The sequence below is a fragment of the Bison bison genome, unplaced genomic scaffold (assembly GCF_000754665.1).
Source record: "Bison bison bison isolate TAMUID 2011002044 unplaced genomic scaffold, Bison_UMD1.0 scf7180017864050, whole genome shotgun sequence".
In the NCBI taxonomy this organism is placed as follows: Eukaryota; Metazoa; Chordata; class Mammalia; order Artiodactyla; family Bovidae; genus Bison; species Bison bison.
In genome coordinates, this window is record NW_011494622.1 from 4,739,357 (window position 1) to 4,765,564 (window position 26,208).

Below are 26,208 nucleotides of genomic sequence, written 5' to 3' on the forward strand. Positions count from 1 at the left end.
ATGTTCAAAGGCTCCATCTGACTGACTTCTGTAGCCCTTAACTCAGTCTTCACCTCTTTTTTTTTTCTTTTTAATAAAAACTATCCCATTCTTTATCTTTTCCCCATGTGTAGTATCATAAATATTTATATTGTCTGATCCCAAAATGCAGGACACATGTGCTAACAAATGATTGACAAGAGGCCAGGGTATTTAACATTTGGATTATCTTTTAAAATTAAGTCTTGGAATAACCATAGTCATAAATTAAAACTCATGGATCTGCAATAAAGAATAAAGGTCAGATAAGCTCCAAGTCTGGTCTGGGGAGATGATAGAAAAACGCAGACTCACATCAAGCTCTCAGCTTACCATGTACTTAATAAAATCCATACTTGCCGAATCATCCATGTGCCTGCGTGGGTGCTCCAACACGATCAGGGATCACTAGGGATTTGGTACTTTGGTCAAACATGTGTAGTTGGTCCCTTATTTTAGTATCAATGAAATCGGGTTTAAAAAATTAGGAGAAATTTTGAATAGAAATGTGCAGAAGGGTGCCGTACAATTTTCGATGTGTCCTCTACATGGATCAAGGAAATTCAGAATTCTATCCAGTTTGCCCTAGTGATAATAGGAGATGGGGGTGTAGATATATGCATGTATGTGAACCTTAAATTTCCTTCTTTGTTTGTTTATGTTTGTTTTTTAAAGCACCACATGTTCTCTGTTTTCCTGTGTTGCCTCTAAGAGATGAGCTGATGAGGGTTGGAGGAAGCAGGTGGGTTTGGGCATTACTGCCAAGGGCTGTCCACAAGTGACCGCTCTGCCTAGAGGACTTCGCTCTCACTCCTTCTTCCAACCTTTTCTTCTATCAAAGAAGATGTTGACGACAGGTGTTATTCACCCACCCACCTCTGACGCCAGGCTAAGCCGCCTTCAGCCTCTGTCACATAGGCAGCCTCCTATCTCACTGTCAGGAAAGGCCAGGAGCCCTTCTGATCGCAGCCTGGCAGGAGGGGGTGGGCCAGTAATAATGAGAGCGCCACTGAATTGAATCTCTCTAAGAGGAATTCAATATGCCAAGTTATTTTTATATCTTATTCTATTTCAATCTTTAGAAGCCCTATGAGACACATGTAATATGTACTCTCCATGTATTTCACCAAGAATGAAATGAATGGGGGCTTAGGCCCTCAAGTGGAAAATGTGAGGGACAAATTCAGGAGTTGATGATCCTGAAAATGGAAACCTTGCTGAAGCATAAATTATATTTTCAGTTCATTTTCATTAGATATAATCAGTTTAGTAGTGATACTTTTTTAAAAGGGACTATTCAAACTATGTCTGTCTGTCTCTCTAAATGTGGGGAGCATCTAACCAAGCAGAGGTTCCTTTTCTTGATTATACTGTCCACACAACACAATAGGGGGTCAGTTTAATTTTAGGTTTTTTTTTTTTTTTTGGAGATTTTGAAAGTAGACAGTCAGATAAGCATCAGATTATTAGATTAATTTAGCTTGTTAGAGTTGCCTGAAGGGAAAATCCTTTATCTTTTGTAATTCAGCTGCATAAGCAGAATATTATTGTGATTACATAATGCAAAACTCTCTTCCTAGAGTAAACTTAATTATAGAATGCCTGAACTGATAATTAAAGAAGGATGTAACCTAAGAGCTGGGTGAAGACCTTGAGGAATTGAAGGTCACAACAACTAATAGATTAGAGACACCTGTTTCAAATGGTCGACCCTTTTTTTGTTTTGCTTTGTTTTAACATGTTAAATTTCTTGGGTTACCTCATGGTCATTTGGCAGACGTCCATCATGAAAAATGAAAAAATAAGCAGACTGTACATAGATAAAGCCTCTTTTCCCCTAATGAGAACATATTTGTCTTTTAACAAGATATTTACCTAAGAATACTTCTCTTCATAATGTGAACATCATTTAACTCCAAAATTCATACCTGTGGTTCTGATTCTAAGTTGATTTTGAAAGGATGAGCCTTTCCATCTTCAGTTACCTGTGGAGACCACAAGCGAGCTTCCGCCCTGTAAATAAAAATAAAATTCGTAAAGCCAAATTCTAATGGGACTTCTAGTTTTAATACACTTTAATTTCCTGCGTTTGTGAATCCTGAAAACCCAACCATGCTGGCTCCCTGATGTTGAACTTTCAGCCTCCATAACTGTGAGAAATAAATGTTTGTTGCTTAAGCCAGCCAGTCTATGGTATTCGACTGTAGCAACTTGAACTAAGGCAAGGACACCGTAGAGTTTCTGGAGAAAGCGGGTCTGCCGTGCATGCGGGAAGCATAAGGGAGAGGGAGATCCTGGCGACCTGCCCTGCAGATGACCACAGGGCAACCCCCCTGGATCTCCTCAACTTCCCTCCTGTCCTATGTAGGGCACCACAGGAGGCAGTGAATGATGTGCCAGGTGGATTTGCTGCTGGCATCAAGGAAATGGGCTCCGTCCAGCTCTTCTCATGTATCTACTTGGGGGCGTGTGGCCCCTACGGAACTATGTGCTTGGCAGGAACACAGGTGATGCAGATTCAGGGACAGGGTCAGTTTCACCCCATGAAATGGCAGACTGGCCGATGGATTGTGCCCTCTGGACCACAGCAGGGAAAACTGCGGATACAACAGCAGCAGGATAAACACACTTGCTAATCACGGCAACAAATCATTCTTTTCAGAATTCAGTCCCAGATCTCGGGTCTGATGGCAAAAGATCAGGTTCGATTCCTAATATTGTTTTTGATCAGAAATGTCTCCTTGTCTAAAAACCCTCGTGTGCCCATGTCCTCTCGTACCTTGTGAGATTCTTCCGGGCTGAATTTAGTACAAAACAGAAAACAGCATACAGGACATTAGCAACCAGATTTTAATAGGATCACACTTCGGCAAGCAGAAGATTCTTTTGGGATATTCCATTCCATTCTCTACCATGTTTAGAACAGCAGCGTAGCTAGACATGCTATTCAGTGTTTATGTGGCCAGTAATATTTTCTCGGTCGACCAACTGGGTTAGTGAAGGAAAAAAAATTCTTTTAGCCTTTTTCATTATTCTGACATTCCAGAGAATTCTTTTTAGAAATCCTTTGTTAACAGCCACCAGACTGACTTCAGTGAAGGACAGACAAAGTGGCCAACATATAAAAAAGCCAGTTAAAATTCTGGGTCCTGCAATATTCTTCCTCACTGGGAGGATGAAGTCATTTATCATTCTGGTTCAGGTTCTCCTGCAAAACAGATCAAATTTTACCCCCATTAATTAAAGATCACCTGTCAATTTTGAGACAGAGCTGGTGTCCTGCTGCCTTAATCCTGTCCTGTGCATCAGCATGAGTCATGGACTCTGTCCCAAAGCCATCAATAGCCAGGATGACATCCCCAGGACACAGGTTGGCAGCTGCCGCCTTGCTTCCTGGCGTGATCTGGAAGAAATCATCGCATAGCTAAAAATCAACACCCTGCGGCATCTTGAGTTTTGTGCCTGACATTTGTACTTCACCTTGGTAACATTCTAAATGCTTCACTGGGCAGGAAACGCTGTGCTCAGTCCTCTCTGACTCTTTGTGACCCCAGGGACTGCAGCCTGCCAGGCTCCTCTATCCATGGGATTTCCCAGGCAAGAATACTGGAGTAGGTTGCCATTTCCTCCTCCAGGGGATCTTCCAGACCCAAGAATCAAACCTGAGTCTCCTGCAGCTCCTGCATGGGCAGGTGGATTCTTTACCACCGAGCCACCTGGGAAGGCCCCTGCAGAAAATATATCTAGCTTAATTCTTAATTGGCCAATTGTATTCTATTTTCCTGCTATGTGAGATAATTCCACTTCTTACCACATTTTCTCCATCATGACATTTCTAATTCTCTTTGAAAACATCTTCCATGACTCCCTGTTTGAATCATATTTTTGCTTTAAATAAAAATTTGCTTTCTTAGAGTCTTTGGTCACCCCAAACTCTCTATTTGGGAATATAACTTTACTATTAATATATTTGGGGTGCTTTTATATTTGAATTAAAACAGCTTTAGCATCCCTATAATGCACTTGGGTGGGATATAGAAAGCTGGAAAGAGAATCACTCTTGTATTAATAAGAAGCCAGATAATATGCAAAATTATAACTTCTCATGGACTCCAGAGAATGAAGTTGCAGGGCAACCAACTAGCTTGGAATCTAAGGAAAGATGGGCATCTCCAAGGAAAGACGAGATATAAGTACAGGCTCACTTGTACCAGAGCACGGAGGAAGATGGGGCCAAGTGTACAAGCTATTGAGAAGAATTTAGCTAAAATTGTGAACAAATTGCTAAAGGCCAAGTATGAGTTAAACAGTGAGAGTCTAGAACCCCTGGGAACTACAGACACAAGAGAAGTTTGTGTGCACTTACAGTCTCTTCTCCATAAACGAAGAAGAGATGGAATAAGTAGAAAACAACTAATAAGACAGCAGCTTTCAATTAAACTGTGCCACTGATTACATCGTCATAGCTGTTTTTCCAAGGAGCAAGCGTAATGATGCTTTTGATTGCTATCCCCACTCCCAGCTTTTCTGGGTAAACCCAACTGACAACGAATAGTCCTCACTTGGTGTCACCCTGCCTACTTCTCTAGCGTGGTCTCACAACGTTCTGCTCTTCTTCATCCACTGCCCTATGGCCAGATTTCCTTTGAGCTCCTCAGACAGGCCAAGCTTGCATCCTCTTCTGGGCTTTCACACACTGTTCCTTCTGCCTGAAATGCTCCGCGTGCTTGTCACCCTGATGCTCCTTCTCATCCTTTTGGTTTAGGTTTAAACATCATGAAGAGATCTCCCCAGACCTCTGATATAGCGTCTCCAGCGCCTCCCCATCGTTTTCTGCTGTGACGCTCCATTCGTTCCCTCTATGAAGACAACTTGTTCTTGCATGTTTGTTTATTTACTTGTGTATTGTGTCTTCCCAACCTCAACTTCTTGAAGGACAATACTATGTATATTCCTAATGCTTCCCAGTGTACACTCAGTGTTCCGAACTGATGAATAACTACTTGAAAGATGAATGAAATGGACATTTAATCAGAGCTTGTGAAACAAAAAAGAACTAGTCCTCACACACCCAAAGATGATGGCTATTAATGTCAATCTGTCACTGCTCCTTTTGAAAGTTCCCACTGGTTAGAGCAGGATAATATGTGGAAAGAAAGAAAAGAAAGAGCGCTAAGACATGTCCGACTTTTGCAGCCCTATGGACTGTCTTCTGTCCATGCCAGGTCTTCTGTCCATGGGATTCTCCAGGCAATAATACTGGAGTGGATTGCCATTTCCTTCTTCAGGGGATCTTCCCTACCCAGGAATCAAACCCAGGTCTCCAGCACTGAAGGAGGATTCTTTACCAACTGAGCTACGCAGGAAGCCTGGATAATATGTGGAACTTGACTTAAACCTCAAACTGCTCCAGGAATAAATTAGATCATTCCTAATGTTTAACTGAGGATCAGTCATTATTTCATTTTTTCTCCACTTGCTTAATCTAGTCATCGATATAACTAGTCATTGATTTAACTTCATGGCTCTAAGAGAGATCCATGATTCACATAATTGAATGAAGTGAAGTGAAAGTCATTCAGTCATGTCTGACTCTTTGCAATCCCATGGACTATACAGTCCATGGAATTCTCCAGCTCAGAATACTGGAATAGGTAGCTTTTCCCTTCTCCAGGGGATCATCCCAACCCAGAGATCGAACCCAGGTCTCCCACATTGCAGGAGGATTCTTTACCAACTGAGCTATGAGGGAAGCCCTGTATAAGTGAATAATTCATATAAATTTATATTCATAAGAAGAAAATAACAAATTCTCATGTGTCCTAGATCTTCAGTCTCATCAATAAAATGTTTACTGTACTTAGTTCATGTCTCTGATCATCTCACAGTAGCAATCATGATTATTTTCCAGTAGGGACAGATAATGGGGCCCTGGGTGAAGACAACTGGAGATTATTACATCTCAACTTTTGGGAGACATGCCATTTTTCCATTTAGAAATTCTCCCAGACTCACAACTGTTAGAAGAATAAGAGTTTCCATCCCCAGTGTGGCTTGTAGAGATAAAAATAACCTCAAACTTTTAATTTTATTTAGCTATAGTTCATCAAAATCAATACAGTCTATTTTTAAACTTCTAAGACCAGAATGCTTTTCTTTCAGTTAAAATATGAGAAAGCACGGCTCAATGTGTTTGCTTTTAAAGACTCTCCTAGCTTTTCTAATATACTTAAATTTGGTTTACATATAATACTCAATATTGGTTTAGAAAAGCCTAACATTATTTCTTCGGAGAAGGCAATGGCACCCCACTCCAGTACTCTTGCCTGGAAAACCCCATGGACGGAGGAGCCTGGTAGGCTGCAGTCCATGGGGTCGCTAGGAGTCGGACACAACTGAACGACTTCACTTTCACTTTTTACTTTCATGCACTGGAGAAGGAAATGGCAACCCACTCCAGTGTTCTTGCCTGGAGAATCCCAGGGACGGGGGACCTTGGTGGGTTGCCGTCTCTGGGGTCGCACAGAGTTGGACACGACTGAAGCGACTTAGCAGCAACTTAGCAGCAGCCGGAACCAGAGTCTGACTTTGCATTCAACCTGGACATTGATTTCCTGGGACCTCCAAGGTGAGAGTTGATAAGAAAGAAAAAAAGTGTGTCGAGAGATGGATGAGAGAGAAGGAAAAAACAGGATCGTCCCTTCTTGGGTCTCAAGTTCGGCAAGGCTAGTGATCAGCAAGTGACCCCTAAATTGGCCTGGTTTTAGGAAGTTAAACGATCTGTTTAATCACAAGAATCTATAATTTCCCAGTGTTACTTTATATTATTACTTTGCATTTCATTTACATTACTGCTTATAGTTTAATATTTTCCCAAATTAGGAGAAGAGAGAGGTAAAATGAGGCAAAGAGGTTTTCAGGGGATTATTATTCAGTTTCATTAGTGTCTCAAAAGTCAAAAGCCTTCAAGAGATCATTGGAAACAGTATTTCTGCCAGTCACTGAACACATGGTTTCAAACTTGTCTGATGAGAAGAATCACTGGGTAGGGGGGAGGAGAGGGGGAGTCTTTACTCAACATAAAGATTCCAGTCCAATCCAGAAGACTAGAATGGTGAAGCAGAAGCTGTAACAGAGGAACTAGGGAATCTGTGCTTTTAACAAGTCCTTCAGATGATTCCTATTTTTCACATCAATATATTACTTGGGTCTGTTCGGGAAAAAAAAACTAAATCACAGGTAAACCATCTATAAGGTCCTGTTAACTGTGGGAGACATGAAAGAAGTCCTTGGCTCTGATGGGATTTTTGTGTTAAGAATAAAAATGACTGAAACGGTTATGGAGCAAGACAAGTGTATACTGAAAGGCTGTCCTGTGGGGCGTGGATCTAAATAGTGAGAAATCCCATTGTTCAGTTGTTCTCCACTGCCTACAAATAAACTCCAATGTCTGAAAGCCCTCCACAGCACCTGGCTGCAATCTACATTTCTAGTTCAATCAGAATCTCTGCAAGTAGCAACTGGTCATGGATATTTTCAAAAATTACCTGAGCGAGTTTAACGTGCAGACATGTTTGAGAACCATGTTATACTATTATATATTATATTATATATAATTATGTTATATATTATATTATATATAATTATGTTATATATTATATTATATATAATTATGTTATATATTATAACAATGTTATACTATTGGTATTTGTCTTTTTTAAGATGAGAAAATGAATACTCAGAAAGTATAAGAAATGTGCTTAGGGTCACACATCCAGTGAAAATTTGAAATTCCTCTAACTCTGTAGCTCAAGCTCCTCCACTATCCCACAATGCCACCCCTGCAGGTACTCTCTCTTCTCTCATTCCTCCTGTCTCTTTGGTCACACTTCTTTCATGGAATCCTGGACAAGTTGTATCGTGGTAGTGTGTGTACATGTCTCTTCTGATACATGAACTTCTCAGAGGGGTAGAAACTCATTAAGTTATAACTGTATCCCCCACAGCGCTTTACATAAACAATACATTCTGCACCTGGTAGATCCTTGTGGGGTGTATGAATGTCAGGAACAGAAGAACTCGTGCTTGGATGCAGACACGTCTCTGTTAGAACAAACTTAAATACAGTCACCTCGCCAAATCCGTGGGTTCTGCATCCAGGATTCAACCAAGCAAGGATTGAAAATATTTGAAAAAGAATTCCAAAAAGTTCCAAAAAGCAAAACTGGAATTTGCCACATGCTGGCAACTACTTACATAGTATTTCCATTGTGTTAGGTATTATAAGTAACCTAGAGATGATTTCAAGTATACAGGAGGATGTACCTAGGTTATGTGCAAATACTATTTTATATAAAAAACTTGTTCATCCTGGGGTTTTGGTATCCTTGAGGGGCGATGGGGATTGGGGAGAGAGAGGGGTGGAGTCCTGGAAACAATTCCTCAAGGATACCGAGGGATACGTGGGAAAAGACCACATTCAACTGTAAACATTTCTTTCTAAAAGTTCAAATTTCCAATATAGTTTATATTAAGGTACTCTTCCGTGTTAAAGCCTAACATTTTCCATGTTGGTACCCAGGTCCATATACAGCATTCTCAGTCACAGTGATCTCAATCCTGGGTGTGCTCGGTATACAAAGGAGGGAAGAGGAAGTCAGTGGGAAGAGACATACTGGCAGGAGATGTATACAGTCATTTTACATCATGTACACAAAAGAAGCCTGTGCTTTATTCCAAACTGGACCATTTGTGAAAACAAACTGTCTGTAACTTGGCTGTGATAATAGATCCACCTTCTGGGTGGTCCAAACATTTAAGACAGAGAGAGATTTCTTAGAAACTTTTGCCAGAAAAAGAAAAGCTGCTCACTTAGAGATGTGAACCTTAAACTTCTGTGAAATACCTAGGCCAGCTGTATACAATGTTTGCAGTAATGATGCCCTCCCACGCTAAACATCCGCAACTTAAATTCACATTGCACCAAGTAAAGAGCACCTTTGCCTAGAAACTACTTTCCGACAAATCGGATCACAACCAATTTGCTCAAAAAATTTTTTGAGATTGTCGGGTATTTGATTTATCATCTGAGCCATCAGGGAAGCCCCAATTTATCTTACTTCTATTTTTTTTTTTACGATACAGAGTTTTACCTGGCTGATTAATTGGATGGTAAACAATTATTGGGTGGGGACCCTTTGTCCTAATTTTGTGAATTGTAATTTCAACTGATGGAAAGAGTTATTTTGTAAACCATGCTCCCCAGCAGAGGCGGGAGCAGAGGACCACTGTCTAAGTAGCATTGCTATCATCTGCTTTTGTAGAGTGTGAGGAAGGGAAGGGAGGGCATTGCTTGTAGGATAAAAATTGAATTGCCTTGAGGAGCATATCTCATTCATGGGACTTAGTCTGGTGTCCAGTACAGGCACTGGTGTTTTAATTCTTTGCGTGCTTAAGAACTTACATAAAACAAATCAATGAACAGTAAAAGTTTTCCTTTTTATTTATTGTGGGATATTTCTGAGAACATAACTTGCACCTACTAGGAAAACAATTATGTCAAAAGTGAACAATTTAATAACTCATATTGGGTCTATTTTTATTCTGTAACATATATGAGGTACTAGACACTGTGCTTGGCACTGAATAGCCACCCCCCCACCCCAAATTTGCTGGTTGTTGCCAAGAGGCGGGCATGCAATCTGTGGGATACAGATATATTCAAACAACTGTGGTACAAGGAGTAATGTAAGGAGATGTAGGTCAAGAGCTACAGTAATTAAGTGGATGAAATGACGGCTACAAGAATCAGGCTGGAGGAGTGGTATTTAAATAGGTTTCCAGAGGCACAGAGGATGGTGTAATGGGTGGGGAAGAGAAGTCTGGAGAAAAATGATAGCAAGAGCAAAGCCATGTTAGAGAAATCATAAGCGGTCCCGAGTATGGGCCCCACTACGTATTTATGGAGTGAGAGGAAGATAGGAGAGAGAAGAGAGGGAGGAAATGAAGTTGGACACTTGAGAGAGAAGGTGAAAGCCGTGAATGTCATGCTAAAAACCACACATTTTATTCTATAAACTGGGGATGCCACTGAAGGACTTTTAAAAATGGGGAAGATAGGATCAACCAGCACCCATCTCAGAGATGGCTGGTGAGGATATGCATGGTGAATTGAGCAGGGAGACAACTAGGTTTCAACTTATGAACTCTTGACTGGGGACAGTGGAAGAAAAAGAGGAAAGTGGTAGAGCTGAAAGAGGTCGCCTGGTGATGAGTTGGATGGCACAAAGTACCTCTTTGGAAATATCTGTACAATAAGCAGAATCTTTCATGTGTTTGGAGGATGCAGGCTTTGGAAGCAAGTCGACCTGCATCAAAGTCCATCCCACCACTCGTGGTTATCGGCAGGTTATAAATCTCTTGAAGCCTTACTCCCTTCATCTGCAGAAAGGGATATTACTACTACTACTACTACTACTACTACTACTCTGATAGGATTATTGTGAGATTCAAGTGAGTTAGTGGGTATGAAAGGCTTAGAAGAGTGCATGGCAGGCAAAAGTATACCAATGCACACACAACCTCATCCACTACCTTTTAACACAGTATAAAAATTATGAAATTAATACAATTATTCTGCCACCTAATTGTAATACTGATAAGTATGTTCATATCTTTTAGTCTTTTTCCCCAAATGATTTTTAGTATTCTAATAATTTCAGTGGAAGTACTCTCAATTAGGTGCTCATTAAGGCAAAAAAGTTCAAGTGACTATGTTTTCATTTATTGAATAAGAATCTACCATGTGAATGGCTTTGGGTACACTTGGATAATAAAGTGTACACCTATTAGAATAATAAAAGGTACACCAATTAGGATACATTTATAAAGTTATCTCAAAAGTGAATGACTTAATCACTCATATCGTGTCTACTTTTATTCTGTAACATAAGAGGTACTAGACACTGTGCTTGGCACTGAGTAGCCCCCTAAATCTGCTGGTTGTTGTCCTAAGCGGGGGAACATGCAATCTGGGATACAGGTGTATTAAAACAATTGTGGTATAAGGTGTGATGTAAGAAGAGGTTGTAGGTAAATTAAGTGGATGAAATGAATTAAGTGGATGAAAACAAAGCAGTGTAGTGGTACCTGCTGTCCTTGAGTTAAATTAATTGAAGAGAAAATCAGTAGTCAAATGAAATAATCGTATGTGTTCATATGCACTGTTATTGAACCAAGTGTCACTGTGAGTGACACAAATTAATTATGAGTTAAAAATTCAAACAGAATTGGCTTCCCAAATAATAGTTGTCATTATATCAAATATATTTACTGATAGCTCCTGCAGTCAAGTGCAAAATGTTAAGTTCTGCTTTGAAATAAACATTGTTTATAAAGTCAACAACTCAACATTTCAAGCATAAGATTAATCATATTGATATGTTCCACAGTAATAGCAAGATACTTCTTTTATAAATCACTGAAAGGATTTTTGTGACAAAGCTGTTTCCATAAGATTTACTACAATATGATTTGTTAGGATTTATAATATAAATAGGATTTGTTAGGATTCAAAAACTATACTTCAGAAACTTTAAAAATATTTCTCTGTAGAGATAATGGAAATTGTTTCCTTTGGTAAATCCATAAAAGGCATTGCTTGGCCCAGATCATTGAACCATTTTCTGCCTAATTTACTTAGGAACATTTTGGGAGTATGTTAAGTTCTTATGTCCATATGAAAACACATGTCAGATGTGTTTATGTTTTCAAAAAATGTAAAACAAAGCTTGAAATGTTCCATGCATCCGTATGTTTTGAGATATTTTTAAAAGCCATTGGTTCTTAAAACCCATAAGTAGAACAGAATTTAGAATTCTTTGTTCAAAGTCTATGTGAGTCAGATTATAAAGTATACATTTATAAAATATAGTATGAGCAGTAAGGAAGAAAATAAAGCATAGTAAAGATATAAACATGCTGAAAGTTTATGTTTTAAAATTAGGTTTAATATATATATATATTTATATGTGATAATTGAAATAATAACAATTTTCTGTTAAGACGATGTTAGAAACAAATCAACTAGACCAACTAGAATTTACTGACAGGACAGATCCTGAATTTTTTCACTTCCTTTTTTCTTAATTGGACAATACTTTAGAAAATAGTAAGTTTAAGGAAAGCTTGGCTTTAATAATGAGGTATTATCTTCAGAGTTACTAGTCTGAAAGATGGCTCTCCATCAGGTGAAGGAAACTATCCGACACGTTTTCTTTGTAGTTTGAGTTATAGGTGATGATTTCTAAGCCAAGTTCCAGCTTTGGAAAGTATTTACTCAAAATGCCTGGAAACCTAGTAATCCAAATAGTAACTTTTCCCCTGTCTGGGCTGATATGATAGATTCCAACTTGGCCAGCCCAGGTGGTGCCCTGCGAACAGCGCCCTGAACTTTTCATCCAGACAAGGAAAGCATTCAGACGCGCATCTCTCTCCAACAAAGCTTTTCTGATCCCCACCTCGTTTGTTACTGAAAGGAAACCTGGCGTCGAGAGAGAGAAGGCAGCCCACCTCGCAGGGAAACCACGCAGCCAGTCCACCCTCCTCGGAAAACTGCGGGAGGTCAAGAGGCTGCAGACAGAGACCACTAGGGCGGACGTGGTTAATTCTCTAAGCCGCTCCGCATCCTCCGAACTTTGTTCGCTAAGATGCTGCCGTCCCTCGACCTGTGAACCCGAAGCCAGGACCCACCCAGCACACCCCAGTGGCACACTGGTCGCTCTCCTCTCCCGAGGGGGCCCGGCACGCCAGAGTCCCCGACTTGCAGCCGAAGGATGGAAAACACCTACCCTGGTGATGACCAAAGGCTGGTTGAAGTCTATGCCCCCCGAGAGTCTGAAGCCCCAGGGCGCCGGCCCGGGCAGGACCACATTTTGGGGCATGGTGCCTCCTGGCACGGCCTTGCTCGGGCGGGGCCGCAGCGAGTGTCCCCGAGCGGCACGGCCCACTCCGCTCCCGGGGCAGTGTCCTCGCTGGACCGCGACCCGGGAGCTTTATCCCCGCTCCCGTGTGACGTCACTGGCCTCCCCTCCTCCCCGCCCCCTCCCACCAAGGAGAGCTCCAACTTTGGAAGAAAGAGACGTGCCAGACCCGCGGGAGTTTACAGACGCACCGGCCCGGGCGCAGCCTCCCAGACTTCTTGGGCTTAAGGCTGGAGGAGGCTTCAGGTTACAACTCCCATCCCTCTCTTAAAGTAACACCTGTCCTACTGTTTATCTCCTGCTTGGAGAGCCACAGGGAACCTCATTGGAAGTTAAAAGCAGTTAAACCACAGCCTCTATACTTCAAGTTAAAAGAAGACCAGCATCATCAACGCAATTGGTTATTGAGCAATTTTGAGTTCTTTAATGGTGGCTTACTAGTGTGTGACCCTGGCTAAGGTACTTTAATTTCTTAAGCCTCAGTTTCCCCTGCAGGGAATTATGGTCCTTCTCTGGTAGGGTTGCTGTGAGAATTAAATGAGCTATTTCTGCACATTGCTCCGCACCGCATGTGCGTGTGTACCTGTGCACTAAGTCACTTCAGTCAAGTTTGACTCTTTGCAACCCCATGGACTCTAGCCCACCAGGCTCCTCTGCCCATGGATTTCCCAGGCAAGAATAATGGAGTGGGATGCCATTTCCTACTCCAGATCTTTCCCACCCAGGGATAGAACCCACATCTCCTATGTCTCTTGCCTTGGCAGGCAGTTTTTCTTTTTTACCACTAATGCCACCTGGGAAGCCCTTATGTAATCTATGATAATATAAATATATTAAACTACTATTTTTTTAAAAAACGAAGAAATCTAAAAGTGAAAATATTATGCAAAGGTATCCAATCCAATGGGTCATCTAAAAGTGTATATGAAAAGCTAATTCGTCAGTATACTCAAAGTGTTAGTGAAAGTGTTAGTTGCTCAGTCGTGTCCAACTCTTTGCAACCCCATGGACTGTAACCTGCGCCAGGCTCCTCTGTCCATGGAATTCTCCAGGCAAGAATGCTGAGTGGGTTGCCATGCCCTCCTGCAGGGGATCTTGCCCACCCAGGGATCGAACTCAGGTATCCTGCATTGCAGGCAGATTCTTTACTGTCTGAGCCACCAGGGAACCCCAGTATACTCAAAGTATCGTTTGATTTTGATTGGAGTAATTGTACTTCCCTCAAATTCAGTCTGTAAACTTATGTTTTTGACACACGGCTGGCGAGTGTAACAGAAACCTAGGAGCTGATACTGTCCTGTGTGAGCCATGCAAGAGGACCCCTGAACAGGATGAAACTGGGTATAGAGAAAGAGGGGGGGGTGGGTGTTCAGTGAACATCTTAATTGTCCAGGTGCTGCGCTGATTGCTTTATCCCTGTCCTCTTCGTCCCCATGGCAAGCCCATCAGATTGCTCTTTTTCTTCTCAATTTTTTTTCTGGTAAAGAAGTAATTTCTTAGAAGTGACTTGCCTAGATCACATAGCTAATAAGTGATACAGTTGTGATCACAAACCCAGGTCTGCCTGACTCCAGGGTGTGGCTGGTGTAGGTCTGAAGACCAGGATAGTCTGAGGGGAGTCCTGCCTAGGCTCCGTGTGGAATCGGGTATTTCTTGTGTTATATTCCAGGATGCTCTGATTCCCAAAGAGAAGGGGAGGGACAAGGGAGGAGAAGTATGAAATGCTTAAAAAGCCCAAGGATGAGTGTCTTGGACTTCATGCCCAGTACAACAGGGCTGTCTCACTTCAGGTAAGAATAGCTGCAGTATGCTTTATTAGCAGCCTAGTCTGTTTGTATGTGGTTTTAAGACTCAGAGAGGGGACAGATTCAGGAAGCAGAGAGCAAAGTCAACCAGCCCAGAAATCATGTAAATCACAAATCCTGGGTTGGAACTACTTTGTCCACTGTGGCGGGTTATATAAAATCCTAGCGGATAGGTGTTTTCTGGTCCCAAACAGTTCTTTCATCCTTTCTTCCTTCCCTACTTCTCTTTCTGTCTTTAAAGGAAGAGTATGTGTTTAAGTCTGAGACCCCTCAGTCAGGGGTTCTGAATTTTGATGCGCATTAAGAGAGCCTGGGGAGCTTCCCTGGTAGCTCAGATGGTAAAGAATCTGCCTGCAACGCGGGAGGCCTGGGTTCTATCCCTGGCTTGGGAAGATCTCCTGGAGGAGGGCATGGAAACCCACTCCAGTATTCCTGCCTGGAGAATCCCCATGGACAGAGGAGCCTGGCGGGCTACAGTCCATGGGGTCTCAAAGAGTTGGGCACAACTGAACAACTCATCACAGCACATAGCACAAGACAGCCTGGGTGCTTATTAGAGATGTGGACTCCTGGGCTCCACTCTACAGAGATCTGAATTCAATTGCTCGGGCCAAAATCCACTGTGGGTGGTCTGTGGACCACACGTGAAGTAAGAAAAAGTAAATCAACACATAGGATTCTAATGTCTTATACTGTGGCTTCATATGTGTGGTTCATCCATTTGGAAATGTCCTCTTTTCTCTATCACAGCCCACTGCTTTTCCACATTTTCTGGGAAGACTTGATTGGCCACCAGTATCTTCCCTGGACATTTTCTTGACTTAACTCTTATTTCTTGTCAATATATCTTGATTTTGAATTCAGCTCTTCTCCAATATAACCAAGCACCTGCTAATGTGATGGATGCTGGGGTTAAACACAGGGACAAGGGATGAGTCTGGATTTTGACAGGCACATAATCTTCCAAGGATGATGTTTTATTTTGTTTTTATTTTTTACTTTTATTTGTTTATTTTTTGTCTGCTTGGCATGTGGAATCTCAATTCCCTGACCCGGGATCAAGAATTTCCCTGCATTGGAAACATAGAGTCTTAACCCCTGGCCCACCAGGGGAGTCCCAAGTTTGACATTTTCCTGAGAGTTATTTTGCATTCCCAACCAGACAATAGGTTCCTCCAGGGCAGGCATCCTATTTCATTGGAATTTACCAAAACTGCCATCTAGTACAGGGCTTTGAGGAGGTGGTTCGTAATTACTGATAAGTGTGCCGTGCTGTGCTAAGTCGCTTTAGTCGTGTCCGACTCTTTGTGACCCCATGGACTGTAGCCCGCCAGGCTCCTCTGTCCATGGGATTCTCCAGGCAAGAATACTGGACTGAGTTGCTGTGCCCTCCTCCAGGGGATCTTCCATAGGTAGAAGCAGGTTTTAGTCTTGACTGGAATTGGTTGGATTAGGGAAGCTCATTGTTCCTTCTTGATTCTCCCTTCCACAATAGTCTTACCAAGAAGCACCTTCCCTGACAGCTTCTGTTATGCTCATCGTTCACAAGGGTTTCGTCTCCCCAGCCCTACCTTGCTGGTGCAGTATTTGCGTGTCTTTGCTGGTATGGGCCACACAAACCAACTTATCCAGGGGCCCGGGCAGCCAGCCAGTGCTCCCAAGCCCTTCCCTGCATTGTATCTGACTTCCTCTTTGGTAAGAGCCCGTGTGATTTTCATGCTTTGGAGGATTTGGGCCCTTGTGAAATCTCCTCTGGAGAATAAACCACACTGAATTCCATGCTCTGTGCCTGCCCTCGGTGCTGGCAGGAGCCTCCATTGTTTCATTCCCACGTCGTCACACTCCTTGGGACCATGCGATGGTTCAGCTCAAGTTCATTTGGTATTCCCCTCTGAAATGTCACTGAGTTTTCCCACTGTTTGTACTGAATTAACTAATAACAATCAAGAGACTCATCAGTATGCTGGAAATGAGAATTGAGGCACTATAGGCTGAGTAGCAAAGAGGGGCGACTTCTGGGTACCAGCCTCTCTTACTGCTGGTGGCTGCCGTTTGCATGCTAGGGCTTTTGCAAATTGCAGTGTCATATAGAGAAAGAGAGTTGGTCAGAGGATGAGAGTTTTTTTTTGTTTGTTTTTTATCATGTTTTCCCATCGAAGCTGTTTATCTGGGGTATTTCCATCCTTACTAGATTGTCTTCTGGGTGGACTTCAAGCCGAGTGAGGGTAGGTTGCTTCCTGGCACTGGCAGCTTGAGGAAGAAGCTTCTTTCTTTGTGGACTACTTACCTGTTTCTAGTTCTGCCAAAGTGAGCTTGATCAGAAGAGCTACTATGGTGTGTCAAGCATTGTGCTAAGCATTTAACAGGCTAGTTATTTCTGATTCCTAAGACAATCCTGCAGAATAGATATTATTCTGAAATTATTATTCAGAAATAGGGACTGTGAGAAAATAAGGAAGCTACCTAAGATCTTATACCTGATAAGTGGCAGAGTTGGATTCAAGCGTAGATCTGTCCCTTTTGGCCACTTCCTGCTTCTTCTATTATTTCATAGTGCTTCTTTTTTTTTTCTTTTTGGCTGTTCTGGGTTTTTGCTGTGGTGCACAGGCTTTCTCTCTAGTTAGGGGGCCCCTGGCTCTAGAGCGTGGGCTCGGTAGTTGTGGTGCATGGGCTCAGTTGCCCTGCAGCAGGTGGGATCTTAGCTCCCTGATTAGGGATGAAGCCCATGTCCCCTGCATTGGAAGGTGGATTCTTAGCCACTGGACCACCAGGGAAGTCCCTTCATGTTGCCTCTTAATTCACATTTGCTAGGGTTTATCCAACCCAGAGAGCCTCTAACAACCTCTACTGGCCGTTCAGTGCCATGGTTTGAGGTCTTTTAGAAGCCAGAAGCTTGTTTTCCCTGGGGACCTAGGTGGAGTCACAAATCCCAGTGGAAAAGGACTCCTCAGAAAGTTGATACTGCTCACCACAACCTGTTTTTGATGTTTCAGGGTCCCTAGAAATTCCTGCCTAAATGGGTCTTGGGAAATCAAAGACCTAATCTTCAGTCAAATGGTATTTTACTTGGTAGGGTTAACTGCCCTCAGATTCTATCTAGATTTCTCTTTTTAACACACTCATGAGCCATTAGAAGAGCCAAGATAATAGTTATAGTAGAAATACATTGGAACCCATGCTTCGGTAACAGAGACCATGTGTTTTGGGGCTTTTCTGTTTGGAGTCAGTTTATCATCACTATAAAAACATTTCAGATGAGAACAGAGTGAGTGGGAACCCTGGGGAAATGTACAGGGAGCTCTAGACTTGGATGGCTGGACGCCTGGCCTGGATTTAGTCACCCAGAAGGTTTGAAGGGAAGCACTAAGGCTAGAATTTAATCTATCACAGACGCCTTGGCCATCTCCTTGAGCGTTTCCACCTGCTTCACCACTGGGCCGCGTGACTGGTGTCTGAACAAATAAAACGTGTGTGTTCTGTACTTGGTATATCAGTTTAGTCCAGATAGAACTGGGTTCCATACACAGTCATCTTAGTGGCCCCAAGTTTTCTTTTCTTAAAATTCTTTAAGACTTTTAAGATGAAAAATGGGGACAATAACTAGTGAGTAATTAGTATATACAATCTGTGTTTATATTATTTGGACAATGTTATTGCTGTTCTAGAATAATGGGCTCAGCCTCCTCTTGTGTGGAGTGGAGGAAAATGAGTACTTCTGTCCCGTTTGTCCCAGTGTTCTGGTCACACGAATGAACATTCCGGGTTCCAAGTCCTGGCCAAGCGGTTGTGGTTGGAGGAAAGCCTTCTCACTACAGGAAGGCCATTGCAAAGAACACACACTTGCTCTTCCTCCAGGATAATGAAACCTCTTAAGTTTTAGATGTAGAATTGGATGCTCCTGGTACAAACTAAAACCAATTCAGTGAAGGCTCTGGTCTACTTATTCTGTTAAAATTGTGCATCTCTTAGACCTTGTGATACCAGAATTTTCTGGATTTTTTTCTGACACGTATCACTGGAAGCTCCTGAGTTTCTTCAAAAGTCCCCTTCCATATTTGTCTCTTAAATGTCAGTGGTTCCAGGCTCATCTCATGTTCTGGAATCTCACTGCGAGGTTTTATAAAAGCCTGTGGCTTTTTTTCCTACTTAAAAATTAAAGTCTGGGGACTTCCCTGTGGTCCAGTGGTTAAGACTTCATCTTCCCATGCAGGGGGTGTGGGTTCAATCCCTGGTTGGGGAACTAAGACCCTACATGCCAAAAAACCAAGACATAAAACAGAGGCAATGTTCTAACGAATACAATAAGGACTTTAAAAATAGCATATGTAAAAAAAAAAAACAATTCTGGATGGCTGTCTGGCTTCCCTTATCAGCTAGGATGGAGGGACAGGGCCCGGAGATGGGCTCCGCAGAGCTGGAAACCTGGGGAAGGGAGTGACCGGAAACCAGAGGCGGAGGAGGAACAGTTGGAACCCAAGAGGCTGCGGCAAGAGATGGATACCCTCTGTGTACATTGCGGCCCCCGACCCCTTCAGGCCTCTGCACATAAGGAACCTTCGGGAACCTTCTCGGCACGCATGGAAACTTCTCAGCTCTGTGAGGTCGGGCGCAGTATTTTTCCAGCGAGGCCGCGGGTTTGTGAGGTGCTAGAGGGAGGTCGCAGGAGGAAAAAGCAGTCCAGGTGCCGCAAGGCCTGCGCCGAGGGCTGGGTGTGTCCTGACAAGCGAGGAGGCTTCACCGCGCGCCGCGGGCTCTCCCAGGCGCAGCCTCTGCTCCAGCACCTGCCGCATGGTACCTGGTCCCGCCCCAGCGAGCAGTCTGAGCGCCAGGTGTGCAGGCAGCGACCGAGGGGTCAGGTTGGCCGGGTCAAGGGTGAAACCGGTGTCTGTCTTACGGGTGTGGTGCGCGGACAGCATCTCCGCGTGGCAGATGGGGACTCAACCCGCCCGGACGGCTCCTGGGCCTCTGCCCGGTGACCTCCGTGTAGGAGCTGAGGGCCGGACGGCAGGGCGGCCAAGGGGACGCGGACCACTCGCCTGGTGACCGCTCAGGACCGGCCCCGCTCGGACCCAGGGCTTCTTGTCACCTGGGAGTCGGACACTCTCAGAGACCATGGAGGGCTCCTCACTGGTCAGGAGTTCTTGAGGGGCAGAGAGGGCCCTTGCTAGCTGAGCCTATCTACTGATAATGGCTATAGCCAGGTGGACGTCCATGGTGTTTATCAAACGAGGCATCTCTGGTGAGTGCTCAGACATTGGTTTTATAGGCTTTTCCATCTGCCTCCAGCTTCTGTACCTGCCTGAGTGAGGCACCTAGTTCTTAACTAGCATGACTGACTATTGCAGATGTCTGGGGTTTGTTTGTTTGTTTTATTTATTTTTAGCAGCAGTATCTAATTGAGTTCTATTGTGTTTTTTGGCTGTGCGTGGGGTGTGTGAGCTCTCCAGCTGTGGCTTGTGGGCCCCAGAGCTCAGGGGTCTCAGTAGTTGTGGTGCATAGGTTTAGTTGTCCTGATGGCGTGTGAGATCTCAGTTCCCTGCTGCTGCTGCTGCTAAGTTGCTTCAGTCGTGTCCGACTCTGTGCGACCCCATAGACGGCAGCCCACCAGGCTCCCCCGTCCCTGGGATTCTCCAGGCAAGGACACTGGAGTGGTTGCCATTTCCTTCTCCAATGCATGAAAGTGAAAAGTGAAAGTGAAGTAGCTCAGTCGTGTCTGACTCTTAGCTACCCCATGGACTGCACCCTACCAGGTTCCTCCATCCTTGGGATTTTCCAGGCAAAATTACTGGAGTGGGTTGCCATTGCCTTCTCTGCTCAGTTCCCTGACTAAGGCTCAAACTTGCATTCCCTAAGCTTAACCACTGGATCACCAGGGAAGTCCCCTAGATCTCTGTTTTGTCTTTGTTTCTTGACTGCTTGCCTCTTGCCCTCTGGGCCCCTATAAAAATCTACTTTCAGGCCCCAAGAAGAGTCTTTATTTTGAGCTAGAATGATACTGGCTAGTCTACACAAGTGTTTACTAACCATGGTACTGGGCGGTAGCAACATCCTTTTTGTTTAGAAAACATTGACAGGGACAGGGGTTAATGGGCTGGAGTGGCTTCGGAGCCTCCTTCCAAATATTTTTTTTTTAATAGAAAAAGATATATTTATATACTGTATATGCCTTTGTAGTTTATGGTGGGTGGGGATGGTCACTGGATAAGTTCCAATTTCGTCTTTGTCTCATTCACTCACCTTCACTCCTCTCTTGGTCTCAGTCCCAAGTTCAACTTATACCCTTTTCTATGTATCTGATCAACTTCTCTGGTTTCCCTGGTGGTTCAGTGGTAAGGAATCCTCCTGCAATGCAGGAGATACAGGTTTGATCCCTGGGCTGGGAAGATCCCTTGGAGAAGGAAATGGCAACCCACTCCAGTATTCTTGCCAGAAAATCCCGTTAACGGAGGCGACTAGCAGGCTACAGTTCATGGGGTCTCAAGACTTGGACACGACTCAGCAATTAAACCACCACCACCACCAATCAGTTTCTTAGGCCATGTTACTAGCAGTTATGTGATTAATTACTTACTCAGTCACTAAATGAGAACGTAGAGTGACAGTGGGCAATAGCACATGGCTCTTGGTAGACTTCTAAAAAAGAAAGATGTTGGGGCTTCCCAGGTTGTCTAGCAGTGAAAGACTTTGCCTTCCAATGTAGGGAGTGTGAGTTTGATCCCTGGTTGGGGAACCAGGATCCCACATGCCTCCAGGCCAAAAAACTGGAACGCAAACCACAGAGGCAGTGCTGTAACAAATTCGGTAAAGACTTTAAAATGATGCATGTCAAAAAAAAAAATTTTTTTTAAAGGTAGATGTTTAAGAAATAAATGTGCAGAAGGACTACAGGCATCATGACCAATGTGTAAGAGGGGTGGAGTGGGGCCATGGGAAGCATGGTTGATTCCTTCTGGGTAGGTAAGCCATGCGCTCAATGTGGAACTGATTTCTGATCAGAGGCTTCTGAGATGGGTCAGTTTTCACCAAGTCTTTCAGATCATTTCTGAAATCTGAAAGAACCTATGTATGTATGAATGAAGATTCCACTGTGTCCAACTCTTTGCGACGCCATGGACTGTAGCCCATGAGGCTCCTCTGTCCATGGGGTTCTCCAGGCAAGAATACCAGAGTGGGTTGCCATTTCCTCCTCCAGGGAATCTTCCTTATCCAGGGATTGAACTTGCATCTTTTGAGTCTCCTGCATTGCCGGCAGATTCTTTACCCACTGAGCCACTGCAGAAGCCCCAAAGAGCTTAGTGTACTCCTATAATTGCAAACAAAACTCCATGGATATAGAGTGTTGGGTCAAGACCATGGTAAAGGTAGGCAAAGCCTGGGAAGTATTTGTGTACATGTGGTATCCCTGTGGTGCACTTATACATGTTGTCTACGCTTAGACAAGGAGGGATTCACAGACAGTGTGCAGAGTAGCTCTAGAGGTGACAGAGAATCCCTGTAAGCCCCTAGGGGGAGGTGAAAATTGAGGTGTCACCATAAACCATACGGCCTCATAATAGATTAAAATTCTGGTCAGTACCCCGGCTTTTAAACTTACAGGAAGTATTAGAGTGATAATAATAAATAATTGAGTTTCGAAACAAAAATGAAAGTCTGTCTCCCCCAATGAGATATATATCCTGTCATTACTTTCTTTTTCTGGATGTAAGAGCTATATATCGAAGTGTCTGTTAACCTTTTCCCTCAGAGAAAGGCAGGCTCAGCTTGTCCAAACTTTGAATCCTCTGCCTCTTTCTCTTCCTCTCCCCTCCGTTCTGGTGAGGAGCACCCCCAATGTTCCTAGTCAAGGCTTGGACCTAGGTGTTGGCTCCCCTTCTCCTCTCAGCCACTGCAAGTAATGAGCACACCCCACATGTTGTATGATTCCACTTATCTGAATATTCAGAACAGCCAAATCCATAGAGACAGAAAGCAGATTAGTTGTGTCTGGGGCTGGAGACTGTGGGAAACGGGGAGTGACTATTTCATGGGTGCAGGATTTCCTTTTGGGGGAGATGAAAAGATTCTGGAACTCAATAGTGGTGGTGATTGTACAACAGAGAATGCCCCTACTGCCACCAAATCTGCAATCTGGATGAACTTGGATGTCATTATGTTAAGTGACATAAACCGGTCACAAAAGGACAAATACTATGTAACGTTACTTAGATGTGTGTGTGTGTATGTGTGTGTGTGTGTGTGTGTTTGTGTGTGAAAGTTGCTCAGTCGTGTCTGACTCTTTTGCAACCCCATGGACTATCTAGTCCATGGAATTCTCCAGGCCAGAATACTGGAGTGGGTAGCCTTTCCCTTCTGCAGGGGATCTTCCCAACCCAGGGATCGAACGCAGGTCTCCCGCATTGCAGGAGGATTCTTTACCAGCTGAGCCATGAGGGCATGAGGGAAATTTAGATGAGATAAAATAGTCAAACCCACAGAAACTCATAGAAACAGGGGCCTGAGGGGAGGAGGAAATGAGGAACTGCTGTTAAGTGGGAGTGACATTTCAGTTATGTAAGGTGAATAAGTTCTGGGTCTGTTGTACAACACTGTGCCTCTAGTTAGCAATTCCATACTGTACGCTTGAAACTTTGCTAAGAGGGTAGATCTCGTATTAAGTGTCCTTACCACACAAAAAAGTTAACTTGAATCATGAACGAGATCAGATCCATAATTCACATGTCATTAATCAGCTTACCAAAGATGATGAGCGAGGCAACTGGAGTTCTTCCATGCTTTTGATAAACTCTCCACTCTGATACTCAGCCAGAGTCTGTAGTCTTCTTTGAAGGTTTTCTGAATTCCTACATCAAGGAGTACTATCTTCTTGGAGCTGTTTGCTTGAAAGTTAATGAGGCACATGAAATTGGTGAACATTTTCTGTTCTCAGGATAATGAATGGTAGGTAGCATTATTCTTGGGGTCATCTATATTCTTAGAAATTAGAAGAGGTAGATATAATTATGCATTTCTTTAGGTGAAAAAATGAATTCCTTTCAAGAGGTCATGGGCTTTGGGGAGTTTTCTATCAGTGGTTATGCATTTTTGCTGTTCTGTACATACATGCATGCTCAGTCATGTCCGACTCTTTTGTGACGCCATGGACTGTAGCCCACCAGGCTCATCTGTCCATGGGATTTCCCAGACAAGAATACTGGAGTGCGCTGCCTTTTATTCCTCCAGGGGATCTTTCCGACCCGAGGATCGAACCTGCATCTCCTGCATTGCAGGCAGATTCTTTACCAACTGCTGAGCCATCAGGGAAACTGTACATACATTTTGTCTAATTTCCCTGTTACTGGGTATGTGCATACTTTAGGTGGTTGGCTGGGCTCATGGAGTGGTCTGAGGGCATGAAATAGATTATAGCCAGCTTGTTAATATGGCAACTGAATCCTTTGATTTATATTTCCCTAAATTCTACCCTCCAGCTAGCAAATTGACCAACCGTAGATTAAAAGCTTCCTGAAAATGAAACCATGAAAGGATTTAAAAACTATTTTGAAATGTGTCAAATACTGAAAAATGTTAGTTGATTGTGTATTTCTTAAGATATATATATATATTTCGTAAGATTGTGTATTTCTTAAAAATCTGAGTGAAACAGTTTGATTATGCTAGTCTGCAAGTGAAACATAAATAATGAATTGTACATTTACCTGGCAGCATGACGTTTAAAAGAAGCCAACACGAAAAAGAAAACACTGCATCTGTGGATGTCACAGAGACTCTACTATAAAGACTGCCTGCCATTCATATTTTACATGCTCATCTGTTTAGTGGAGACATACCCTTTTGTCCTAGGAAAACACCGTAGTTTTTCTCTCTCTTTCCTGGGTTAAATTTAGCACATCTCCACCCATAGCTTATGGTATACTTTTAAATAACACAGGGCCCCACTGGAAGCGAGATATCCCTTTAGCTAAATATTTTTTGAAGGTGGATGAAATGGTGATTGACTTGAGAGGTTGGTGGGAGGCTTAGCAGGCATTCTTAGAATTGCAGGCATGTCTGATTTCATTTTACCAAGCAGTTTAAAATAGATGACGAAGAATTAGTCTGTCTGCGGGGGCTTTCATATCGCCTGGTCCTCCAGCTGTGATGAGGAGTGGGTGGAGCAGTGACAAGCAGGGCATCCACATCTGACAGCAGTGTATCTTCTTGTGGGTCTTTCTCTGTGACCCTCAAATTAGAAAAGCACTCTTATACCAGACTTGTCAAAGAGACTTGTCACAGACTTGTCCTGTGATCCTTACATTGTGATATCTGGTTATGAAATTCAAATTCCAATTAATTACTGTGGTATTCAATGAATTGTAAGAAATTCGAAACTTCTTTTCTTGATACTAACTTTCTGTACCATATTCTGTTAAGGTTTTGGTGGGTTTTCTCAGAATTAGGACACAGGTTTTAACTTCTTTAAAGAAGATGTGAAGTTACTTCTAGAGACACCCACAAAAGAAACAAAGAAAAACAAAATTGCCAAGTAGTGAAAATTGAGCTGGTTCAGTTCAGTTCATTTCAGTCGCTCAGTTGTGTCCGACTCTGCAACCCCGTGAATTGCAGCACGCCAGGCCTCCCTGTCCATAGCCTATGCTTTTTGGAACTCAAGTTTTGAACTTCTAGGTTTGTCCACCACTTGGCGTCAATAAAGATAAGACCATTTCTTATTGTCTTTGAAGTAAATACTCTTAAAAAAAGAAAACACATCGTTGTAGCAGGCAGGCCATGGAATTCCAGATTGTCTGCATATATAAAGGACTCATGAGCTGACCAGGCACTGAAGTGTTAGTTGCTGTCTACTAGGTGCTAAGTGGATTTTTAAATGAAGAGTAGTTGCATGTAGTTCGGGCTTCCCTGGTGGCTCAGATTGTAAAGAATGTGTCTTCAGTGCAGGAGACCCAGGTTCCATCCCTGGGTTGGGAGGATCCCCTGGAGAAGGGAATGGCTACCCACTCCAGTATTCTTGCCTGGAGAGTTCCACGGACAGAGGAGCCTGTTGGGTAGTTGTGGTGAGTAACCCCTTCTGAAGAAATTGATCCCAGAGCAAGAGAGAATAAGAAATTGGATAATACTCACAGGTTTGGTGCAAGTCCATAAGTTAAGTTCAGTCATTCAGTCATGTCCGATTCTTTGTGACCCCATGAACCACAGCATGACAGGCCTCCCTACCCATCACCAACTCCCAGAGTCCACCCAAACCCATGTCCATCGAGTCGGTGATGCCATCCAGCCATCTCATCCTCTGTCGTCCCCTTCTCCTCCATCCCTCAATCTTTCCTAGCATCAGGGTCTTTTCCAATAAGTCAGCTCTTTGCATCAGGTGGCCAAAGTATTGGAGTTTCAGCTTCAGCATCAGTCCTTCCAAT

At 43.2% G+C, this 26,208-nt stretch overlaps 1 protein-coding gene across 3 annotated transcripts in view; it reads right to left on the reverse strand.

Moving 5' to 3' along the window:
- Positions 1–13,059, reverse strand: part of PDLIM3 (PDZ and LIM domain 3) — a 30,876-nt gene extending 17,817 nt beyond the window's left edge. For all 3 annotated transcript variants that reach the window (XM_010835783.1, XM_010835781.1, XM_010835782.1), the window contains exons 1-3: positions 12,867–13,059; positions 3,270–3,421; positions 1,947–2,031 (exon numbers count right to left, since the gene is read on the reverse strand). In XM_010835783.1, coding sequence (XP_010834085.1) covers positions 1,947–2,031; positions 3,270–3,421; positions 12,867–12,959 — 330 coding nt within the window. In that variant the 5' untranslated portion in view covers positions 12,960–13,059. The remainder of the gene's footprint in view (positions 1–1,946; positions 2,032–3,269; positions 3,422–12,866) is intronic.
- Between the last annotated feature and the right edge of the window lie 13,149 nt (positions 13,060–26,208).